At 44.5% G+C, this 11,371-nt stretch overlaps 1 protein-coding gene across 1 annotated transcript; it reads left to right on the top strand.

Moving 5' to 3' along the window:
- Window positions 1-650: 650 nt before the first annotated feature.
- Window positions 651-9,700, top strand: HSPA13 (heat shock protein family A (Hsp70) member 13). Its single transcript, XM_055801441.1, has 5 exons — window positions 651-751; window positions 1,904-2,244; window positions 3,159-3,372; window positions 3,992-4,159; window positions 6,251-9,700. Exons 1-5 carry the CDS (start codon window positions 727-729, stop codon window positions 6,919-6,921), a joined length of 1,419 nt encoding a protein of 472 aa, XP_055657416.1. The 5' UTR covers window positions 651-726; the 3' UTR covers window positions 6,922-9,700.
- The last annotated feature ends 1,671 nt before the right edge of the window (window positions 9,701-11,371 follow it).

The raw sequence follows: 11,371 nt of genomic DNA, 5'->3' as shown, positions 1-11,371 counted from the left end.
AGTAGCCCCATGTTGTGCGATAGTTGGGGCCATCGCTTCACTGTTTCTGCCCCAGGGCTGACAGGGCAGCTGCCCATTTCGCCTTAGCTAAAGGTTGTGGAAGACGAATGCCAGTAATAACCATAAAAAAGAAATAACAATTGCTATAATTATTTTTAAAGGCCAAAGAGTTCTAACGTGCGCTGGTTTCGGCAGTGCCAGATCTACGGTCTCTAACGCCTCACGCCGGCAGCAGGGTGCTGGGGAGGGGGGAGCGGGGGGCGGTGACTGCAGCGGCGCCTGCCCGGGCCGGCCCCCGCGCCACGCCCCTGCCCGGTACCCCGGCTCACCACCGGCCCGTGCCGCAGGCCAGGAGGAGGCTGGAGGCGGGCGGGAAGCCGGGCGCCATTACAGCCCCAGGCCGCCGCAGCGGCGCCCAGCGCGCCCCACACAGCGAAGGCGGCCGCCCGGGCCGAACTACCGCTCCCAGCAGGCACCGCGGCGCTGGTTGCGCATGCGCCTGGCGAGGTGCCGCGCATCCTCCCTCCCTCCCTGCGCCGCCCCGCCCCTGCTTGCCGCCCGCCTCTTCCCTCAGCCCATTGGCTGGCGCTCGCCGGAAGCAGCGCGCCCCGCGCCCCCTGGGAGCTGTGGTTTTCCCGCCGCCGCGGCGCGCCGCTGCGTGTGAGGGGGCGGCCCGGCCCGGAAGCAGCCGTTAGCAGCCGGCGGCCGGCGCTGCTGCGGGCGGCCATGGCCGGGCAGTTGGCGGTGCTGGGTGAGCGCGGACGGTGGCCTAGGGGCCCGGTCCGCCCCTTGGGCGGCTGCGGGGATGTGGTGACCAGGGGGCGGGCGGCGGTGGGGCCGGGAGAGCGCGGGCGAGCGGCCGCCCCGCCGGTGGCGGCACCCGTCTGGCAGGGCCCGGGTGCCTGTTGTCACCTCTCTTGGGGCGGTGGGCGCCGACCGCCAGCGCCTGGGTTCGCTGGGGCTCTCGCAGTCTCTGCCGGCGGCTTTTCAGGCTGGCGCGGCGGCGGCGTTCGCTGCTCGGAAAGCCGGGGCGTGCGGTGGCGTGTTGCTGAGAAACGCCTTAGAAGATTCTCGGCCAGAAGTAAAAGTTCTCTTTCTCGCTATTCCGTTTGAAGCGTACTTGTGACCACCCTTCCTTGCTGGCAAAAAGTTTACCCAGTCTTTGAAATTTAACCTATTTAGATGTCTCTCAGATTTTGCATGTTGGTGCTTGGTTTTCCACTTCCAAGGCATTGCTTTTAGGTAGACTTCTTGGTTTCTTGCTTTGTCGATTATATGTAAAACTAGAAAAACACAAACAACCCGACAAAACCAAAAACCCTGTTCTGCACTTAAACTAGTCTACCCCTTGGTTTCAAAGCACAGAAGAGATTGAGAGGTGTGGGAAGATGCTCTCTGGGGGCTGTGACTGAAATTGGAGTTAGCATGTCTTGCATCTCCTTATTTTTAGACTTCCATTGAAGTTGGACGAGATGTTTGAGTTGGGATTCTGTTATTTCAGTGTGATTCTGTGCAGCCTCATTAACTAGATGTCCCTTAGGGGTTATTCATAGGCAATTCCTCCCAAAATACTAGTTAGCCTATATTTTTGAAAGACCTTGCAGAAAGAAAAAGAATCACAAGGTGGTGATAGTTTGCCTTTGCTGTGCCTCTTGGGCATTTAAAAATCAGTTTAGTGTTTTGTGCCTAAGATTTTTGACTCTTCTGACCACTTTTTATTGAATTAAGAGACCTGAATTTGCAGGTGCCCGATTTTGAAAACTAAGGAAGTAGCTGAACAGGCTTTAGACCCTGAAATAAAACTGCATGAGCTTTAGTGTATAATACTGTGTAATTTGCATTGATTTCGAAGTTCGCAGCAGTAGGTATTCTAACTCTTACTTTTTAAAAATCTGTGTTTCAGGTTCGGCTATTCTGGCTCTCTGGTTAGCTGGCTATCTAGCACAGCAATATTTACCAATGCCTACACCAAAAGTAATTGGCATTGACCTTGGCACAACTTACTGCTCTGTTGGTGTCTTTCTTCCTGGAACAGGGCAGGTGAAGGTTATTGCAGATGAAAATGGGCACAACAGCATACCAAGTATAGTCTCATTCACAGACAGAGGTGTGTATGTAGGATATGATGGCCTAGAACTGGCTGATTCAAATCCTCAGAACACCATATATGATGCAAAACGATTCATTGGCAAAATCTTTACTTCAGAAGAACTAGAAAGTGAAAGTAGCAGGTATCCCTTTAAGGTAAGTAGCCATCTTATTCAGTTCTCTCCAAGCAGTAAGCTATAGGATGCTTGAAACATGTAGTAGGTGACCAGCTTGTCAGACGTTGAGTCATTTGGCTAAATCTGATATGCTTGAAAACTGTAAGAGGTATCCAGAGAAGGGGGGAGGAAATGGTTGTAGAAGTTCTGTTCCTCTGTGTGAGAGCTGATAGTAATTTTCCAGAGGACTCTGTCTTATACTGTGGAATGTGTTTCTGCATAAACTTCCATCTACTTCTATAAAAGTATAAGTTTCAACTTGAAATTCCAACTGAAACTTGACTTCTTTTATAATATTCTAAAAAAAAAAGTCATGTCTTCTCTATCCCAGTGCATTTTTCCTCTAGTATTTTTCTAGTGCTTACTCGACCAGCAGCAGATCTTGAAAGCTGTTTTTTAAAAAAAGTATTGCGTTAGTTTAGCATAGTGCAGTATTTGCTGAAAAGAGACAAATTCTCAGGTACTGCATTCGATCTTTGCTTTCTTTCCTTGTTAAGAGAAGCTGTTCCAGTACCAACCTGTTTACTTCCTTTCAGAAAGAACCACATGTGGGAAGCTTTATCAGCTGGCTAGACCTAGTCGTTAAAAAGCATTAATTTTATCTCTGAGTGTGGTATTGAAGATTACTACGCAGTTGCTAGGTCTTAACTTCTTAATGTCTTGCCTGTGCATAGTGGGTGTCACTACTTTGGGTACACTCACACCTCTTAAGTAGCATGTTTTGTATAATACTTGTGATCAAGGAACAAAAGTGATTTAGGAAGTGGCAAAAGCACATTCATGTTTTTCCAGAATAAACAGACTGTATGCAAATAAAACACTTAGCAGGAGCAGGGGGGGACAGCATAAGAAAAAGACTTCTTACCTCTGGGTTGTGTTGCTTTTTCCTCCTAGATTTTCAACAACAATGGATCAGCTGAATTTTCTGTGATGACTAATAAAACATTTCGTATCACTCCAGAGCACATTGGCTCTCAGCTGCTACTGAAATTGAAAGGAATGGCAGAAGACTCTCTTGGCATCCCCGTTTCAAAGGCGGTCATCTCTGTGCCAGCAGAGTTTGATGAAAGGCAACGGGAATCTACCATTAAGGCAGCTAACCTCGCAGGTGATGTCTTTTTATTCCAGTGTTTTTGTGGGAAACTTTTAGGTCTATTTCACTCACAGCAAAGTCTTTGGGGACGTGATAGAAAACCTTAGAATGGATATTACTTAGTTTTTTTACAGACCATTGACAATTGTGAGGAGCAGCAGAGACCTCTTGGGTAATGACAGGTGCAGCTACTAATGCACAGATTGCTAGAACAACTAAGTTTTACTTCAGGCACAACAATGGTTTCAGTATTCTTTAAATAGAGAGTTTTTACAGAGTACCTTTGGACAGTAATTTAAGGAGAAACAGAACATGTGAAATAAGTCTCCTTAGCAAGGTTTTCCTGGAAGAAATGTGTTTGAGCAAATCATCATACATTACTTTGCCCTGATGCTGAAGCAGTGCTACTTTAGTAGTACTTACCTTAAATAAGGAAAAGAGTTCATTGAGTATTACGGCTTAGAAGACTGTTTTCTTTAGATCTCATGTTTTACTTTGGGTAAATTTGATGGGGGGGGGGGGGAAACAACCCACAAACCAAAACCACCCAGCTAATGGCAAATGTCATTATGATGTGAGAGCTGCAGGTTCTTGAAGTGTACTGACTGTTGCTTTGTATCTTTGCTCTTTGTAGGGCTGCAGATTTTGCGAGTAATCAATGAACCCACAGCTGCAGCTATGGCTTATGGGCTCCACAAAGCTGATGTGTTTAATGTGCTGGTGGTGGATTTGGGTGGAGGAACTTTGGATGTGTCTCTGTTGAACAAGCAGGGAGGGATGTTCCTCACACGAGCTATGGCAGGTGAGAAAAATGCTTTCTTTCCTCAAGGAGGAGGGGGGAAAGGAAAGGTACACCTAAAGTCACTGTTAGAGGGGCTTTTTTTAAAACAGAATGTGTTCCCAGCTGCCTTTCATGCAAAATTAGGTTTGTGACTGGTGTCAGAGATTAAGATAATGTTGTGGTTTAACTCCAGCTGGCAATCGAGCACCATGCAGCTGCTTGCTCCCTCCCCCCTCCCAACCTGGAGGGATGGGGAGGAGAATTGGAAAGGAATGTGAAACTCAAGGGTTGAGATAAGAACAATTTAATAATTTAAACAGAATAAAAAGGAAAGAACAACACTAACAATAATAATAACAGTTACAATGGAAAGGTGGGGAGAAGGATAAAATCCAAAGGAAAAGGGAGAAAGGAAAACAAGTGATGCATAGTATAACTACTCGCCAATGCCCAGCCAGCCCCCAAGCAATGATCCCCCAGCCCCAGCTAACCCCCCAAGTTTATATAATACCAAGCATGATGTCCCGTGGTATGGCATACCTCTTTGGCTGGTTTGTGTCACCTGTCCTGGCTGTGTCCCTTCCCAGTTTCCCGTGCCCCTTCAGCCCTTTTGCTGGCAGGGCCTGAGAAACCAAAAAGTCCTTGACTTAGTGTAAACATTACCCAGCAACAACTAAAACCATCAATGCGTGATCAGCATTGTTCTCACATCAGAGCCAAAGCACAGCACTGTACCAGCTACTAAGAGGAAAGTTAATTCCATCCCAGCTGAAACCAGGACAGATAAGCTTACAGGTTTTGGTTGACTGAAAGGAGTAAGTTGTGGCTTCCTTTTATCTGCGACTGTTAACTTTTGTGCCCACTAGTAAAGTGCTGGTGAGTATTAGAATTACTTTGACTGGACTTTTGGAGTCTGGGAGTGTTACAAATCTTTCTATTGCCATTGTCCAAGCTGGAAATACTTGCCAAATCATTGACATGTGCCTTAGAACATCCTCGCCTTGTGTTTGGCTCCACCTCAGTTGGGCAGGGCTTGGGAACTGTTAACCCAGAGGTAAGTGTTGTGATATGTATGTGCCAGAGTGTTTAATCACCTGACAAAGAGTTCTGGCAGCAATGTTTGGTAAAACTGTAGTGAATATGCAACTGCTTTTCAGATGACCTGGATTCAGACAGGTCTGAGGTGCAGTGCTGTCTGCGTTGCCTTCAGTCAGCAGTTCTGGATGTGAGCTGCTGTGCAGTCCAGTAAGGGCAGAACAGCAAAAAATACTCCAGCAGCTTCATTCTGATTTATCTTGACAGAGGTTCACTAGGTGAATTCCTGTTTTCAGTCAAAACAAAATGGTGGAAACTCTTGAGAGTATTGTTCAACACAGGTGAAAATCTGCAGGGCGTGTTTTTCACTATTGAATGGAAAGCATGAACAATTGTTGGAAAGGTTTTGAAAACATGGTGCAAAAATAATCTTTCAGTTGAGGTTGGTTATATATTATACTTTTTTCCCCTTTCTTTCTGAAGGCTAATACAAGATACACCTGTTAACAGAGCTTGACGTTCACTGCTTGCATTTTATCATTTCCTTCTGCTTTCAGCAGGGTTTATATATATACTTCAGTAGCGTGTAGCTTTTTGTGTGGGTGCATGAAGATGTTGAATAACTTGAAACTGTTAGAACAATAATCCAAATAAAGCTGTACTGCAGGCAGAGAGAGAAATTTGAAACTGGGAATTTTAATTGGAAAAACAATTTGCTGTGAGACATTGCACTTCAGTTACAGGGTTCCAGCTAGAAATGTATCGGTGTTTTCTTCTATAGAGAGTACCTCTGAGTTAACAACCGCTGCTTTTTTTTAGTTCCAGGGAGAAAATGTTAAGGAAGGTGGATTCTGAAATAGTTGTAAATAAAAACCTGGAAATTACTATCCATCATGTGTTTTCCAGCGGACAAGTTACCTCTGCTCTTGCAGTGCTGTGAGCTCTTGGCTGTGCTTATGGTCCTATTATCACTGCTCTGGCCCCTTGAACACAGTCTCCCAGTAAAAAAGACAGTGTGTGCTGCTTTCTGAAGCTTTGAAGGTGATGTGTGTGATGTCTTCTATTCTGATCTTTCAGGTAACAACAAACTTGGAGGACAGGATTTTAATCAGAGGTTGATGCTGTATTTGTATGATCAGCTCCGTCAAACATACGGTTCTCTGCCAACAAGAAAAGAAGAAATACATCGCCTCAGACAGGCTGTGGAAGCAGTTAAATTAAATCTGACTGTTTATGAGGCAGCTACACTAAGGTTGTTGTTGACTATGCCAGAAAGGAAACTTACCAAAGAACTTCCAGAAAGTGAGGTAAAACCAGACACTATGCTAAAAGGCAAGCCTTCACAAAAAACACAAGATCTGAAAAACTTTGGAGACACTTCAAAAGTAGAGAACAACTTTGTCAAAGTTGTGTTTGAAATGGAAATCTCTAGGAAGCTATTTGAGATGTTAAATGAGGATCTTTTTCAGAAGATTCTTGTGCCCATTGAACAAGTTTTGAAGGAAGGCCACCTGCACAAAGCAGAAGTGGATGAAATCGTGTTAGTTGGAGGTTCTACCCGGATTCCTCAAATACGCAAAGTTATTCAGGATTTCTTTGGAAAGGAACCTAACACCTCTGTAGATCCTGATCTAGCAGTTGTAACGGGCGTGGCCATCCAAGCAGGAATTGTCGGTGGGTCCTGGCCTCTTCAAGTCAGTGCTATAGAAATTCCTAATAAGCATTTACGGAAGACTAATTTTAACTGAAAAGAAACTCTTCCCCAATGCATTCCATCTCTCCACACGTGTACTCTGATGGTGTATACCTGTCTGACTGGCAGTGGAGCCTAATTATAGCTGTATTATACTTCTCTTTAAATCTATTCCAGTTTGGTGTCGCTGTATGCATAACTGTTAAAGTTAGATGTTATTTTAAAGGTACAAGTAATTTTTGAAGTTCTGAAGTGTCCTGTATTTGCTTGTAGATTGGACTGTGGATGAAAATGCTAGTGATGACGCACCCATGTTTTCTTGCTAAATTTTGTTAGCAAATCCTGAAGAGGTGTATGTTTAAAATACAAAGGGCATGTCACCAAAGGTTAGGGATAATGTGGTGTGGTACTGTAGATGTTGCCAGGTCCAATGTGTTTACTTGGAAAGAATGTGAAACAGTGTTAACGCACATAGCACTAGCAGTGTTCAGTTTAAATGTATTTATTACGTTGAGTCATTTGAGCATTTAAACACCTTTCTAAAAGGCATGATGCAGCTTGAATGAGATTTAACACATTCACTTGATTCTTCTGCTGTTCATAACAGCATAATGGTATTACTGAGGCTATATGGCAAATTGTCTCATGTTTCAGCCGAACTATATTAAAACTTGTCCCTTGCTAATGTAGAGTTACTCAGTGTGTCTCCAAGGGCTTATTACTTCCTGATCTGGTTTTGATGGTTAACATAAGGTGTTGCTGTCATACCACTGATGTTCTCCACAGAGAACAAGGGCATATTGCCAGTTATTTATACCTCCCCTGCCTTATTTGAAAACTGCAGTAATTTTACGTGTCTTAAAGCCACACCTGTATATCTTTCCTTGAATTTGACCAACATGAATTTCATTCTGTATCTGCAAGCATGTGATGTCTTACCCCTGGAGTACCCAAAACCATGCTGTTCTCAGGGAGGAAGTGTGGGACAGAAGGGACCACCTGGATGAAGTCTAGTTCCTGTAGTCCTAGTACATGAAAATTCACCCAACTACTTCGTACTTCTTAGCTTGTGTCTCTGGTTTAAGTTTTGTCATACCCTCACTCTAAACTGAATGTGGATCAGAGACTGTAGCTGTTCTTTTGGGCAGGCAGCAGCGTGTGTAACTCGGGATTTGAGGTGGAACTTCTTAGGACTTCATTTTAGGCAAATAGTTTGCTACACAGCTATCTGGCAAATGCATGAGGAGGCAAAAATTAATGACCTGAAGGAAAAAAAAAATACTGGTGACGTTCTGCTCTCTTTGGAATGTGAAATCAGTATCTAAAGGTGGGTTGAATTCTTTTCATTGGAGAAACTTCTACACAGATAAAACACTTTATTCAGCTAAGACTGGCTTCATCATCTATCAACCCAGTCTTAGTCGGGTAAGCTCTAGTGACAGGTGGTTCTATGCATTTTCTTGTATTCTCCGGAATAATTTTGTTTGCATTAAGCTTGCCATGATAAAGCATGGGGCTTAAATTTATTACTTAATCTATGACTCTATTAAAGTAGGCTTATTATTCTCCTGGCGGTAGGCCTGACTTACGGTACTGCCAAAGATCAATTGTGCTGATTCAGCTGTTTGTATAGCTATTGTCTAAAGGTATCTTTGAAGTAATCCAATTATAAACATCTTGAATTGGATCATAGTTCCATACAACCATTCTGTCAGCATCGTTTAACTTCGATTCCCAAAATACTACCAACTAATTTCCTCTATTAAACCAAAGGGACTTTTTTTTTTGAGGATTTTTTTTTTTTTCTCTTTGTAACCTCTTTGAAAGTGACCCTGTCTAAGTCTGTGTGGAACTCCAGGAACTACATCTGCATTGAAACAAGTGCCTCTTCAGTGAAATCATGGCTTAATATGCCAAGATATGGTACGGTTCTCGTACGCAGTTGCTGTTTGGGGCAGATGTAAACATGTATTCAACGTATATTCCAGTGTCTTTGGAGTCATTGTGGCCTTTCCTTCTGCCCTGCTGTAAATTTCATCTCAAAGTCTACTGGAGTTACAGTAGATCTTTAGTCTTCATTTTTTTAATGCACTGTGTAAAATGAGAAGACCTGTATAAAAACAGAACCATATCACAGTGAAGTTTAAACTACTGGAGGCTTTTTGCAGTTTTGGGACTGCGGGTAGGAGTGTGGGGAGTAACTTGAAACTTAAAACTCTCAGTGCAAATAAATGAAGTACTTTTTTTCTTTCATATACTCCTTCACTTGGAGGAGTTAAATCTCCTTCAGTGTTAATCTGTCAATTGTAAGGGAAGGGCGAGTTGTTTATCTTAAATATTTCGCGAAAAGGTTATTTATTCAGATTTCTATGCAGATTATTTTTTTAGTAGAAAAATGGCTGCACATTGGGTATTTCACAATGCATCTGTATTTATTAAGTAACTTTTCTGAATTCTGCCATAAAGTTATTTATTTTGTATCTTTTAATTTTAATACTGTATTTTGGCACAAACTGTTGGATTTTAAGATGAGTCCACTGTACTAAGTGGGTATTCCTGCTGTGCACATGTACTGCTTACCAGAAGTCTCTCTTTAAATTGATATTTGAAGGCTGAAATCTTCCTGCAGTCCTTGAAATCTGAGTGTGGTTGCCTGTGGTGGTGGGTGTGTAACAAATTTATTTAGCTAAAGCTTGTTTCACGAGTTAAAATTCTGAAAGTATAAATGTCTCACCAGTTGTATGTTCCTGAATTGTTTCCAAGTGCAGATGTTGAAATGCATTTTATAAATAACATTTTAGAATATTTTTAATAAAAGCAATTTCTGTCCCTTGGACATTTGTTTCAGTTTTGCAGGGAAATACTGTAACGGCACTATTTCCCTGTCTTCCTGAGATGCCTTTGGAGGTTAGAGGATGAGGTTGTAATCCTTTAACTGGTCAGGGGGTTGCTGTACCCTGAAATAACAGTGCTTCTCTGGGAATTGACGCAGAAGTGCTAGGAAGTGGGGTGGAAGAACAGAAAAAAAACCTCTTCAAGCTGCAGTTTGGGGTGGAAGAACAGAACTGTGAAGAAAAACGCGGGTTGGTGCAAGTTCCCACCCCTCCTGTCCTTCCTGTCCTTGTGCCCTGCCTGCTGGATGACAGGATGTGGGGCAGGAACAGAGCCTGCCTTCCTCCTGTTGTCAGCACCTGCAGGATGGATGTGGGGAATGGCTCCCTGCAGGTGCAGTGTGGAGGATGCAGACAGGTTCACGCAGAATATGAGTAAATGTGATGTCTGACAAGTTGCAGGTTGGGAAGCTTGTCCCAGGTAGGTGCCAAATTGTTCTTTGGTATTTCCAGCTGTGAGAGGCTTTCTGCATGTATGTCATCCTGGCATTCAGGCTGGGAAATGTCAGGTCTAGACAGCCTGGATGATGGTGCAGTTTCATAAATTAATCTTTTAGCCTGCACTATGCATGTTCATGGACTACTGCTGCCCAGAAACAGAGCCAGAGAAAATGCTACAGCGCATTTGTGAGCCTCTTGCTTCCCCAGGGCAAAAGCCATGATGATGATCTCGAAGCCTAGTCCAGCCTTCCCCCAAAAGGCAGCCAGGGGCAGAAATGGGGATGGTCCTGTGGGAGAAAGGCGGCATTTCCCTCAAACGTCTTCCCAGTTTCTCCTGTGTTGCTGCCAGGGAAGTGTCAAGCAAGGGCTAGAAGCAGGACTGGGGGAAGTGGTGCCTGAGCAGGTGCTGCCTGTGGGATTTTCGAATGTTGCAGGGAAGTTGAAGCAAAGCATGAGCAGGTTCTGCTCCACGCTTCTCTGTGAAAAGGAAAAACAGTCATCGTGCCCTTCTGCACCTTGTTCTCCCTTTAGACTTTGCCCCAACACCCTGGCTGTCCCACCCTTCCCTTCCTTAACCCCAGCAGCCTAGCTGGAAAAGGAAGGGAAGCAGCAGCTCCTCAAAGGGATGGACAGTTGGGTCCCTCACGCCATCTCCAACCAAGCGGAGCCCACCTGCCCAGGCAGAGGGCTCTCTGAGAACAGCCCCGAGCACTTTCTCAGCAGCCTCAGCAGTCAGCGGCCCCTGGGGGGCATAGTCTTTCCCAGGGGGTGGGTGCCTATGAGTAGCCCCAATGGGACAAGGCTGGGACCTGACCCCAGGGGTTACTGCAAAATTGCCTCTCCCTGCCTACCCTAAGCCTGTTAGGTCATTCACTTTGGTCAGCTGTTGCTGCATGAAAACGTATCGGGAGCACATTATGCTGCCTCTGTCTCTACTGCGCCTCCTTTTCCAAAGTACTGCTATATGGGAGGACTACAGCTTGCAGAACGACCAGGAATGGCTATTTGGGTTTTGCTGACGCTAGTCCACCATTCTATTTTTTCTAAGACTTTGCAATTACTGTCAGCAGCTTTCTCCAACTGTGGTCTGAAGGTAGGACAAAGCTGTACGGCTATGTCAGCCCACCAGTAAGCACAAAAACCCCTCCTCCCCACAAATAATAATAATAATTA

The sequence above is a fragment of the Falco peregrinus genome, chromosome 4 (genome assembly GCF_023634155.1).
Source record: "Falco peregrinus isolate bFalPer1 chromosome 4, bFalPer1.pri, whole genome shotgun sequence".
Taxonomy (NCBI): domain Eukaryota; kingdom Metazoa; phylum Chordata; class Aves; order Falconiformes; family Falconidae; genus Falco; species Falco peregrinus.
This window is presented reverse-complemented; position numbering and strand designations above follow the sequence as displayed.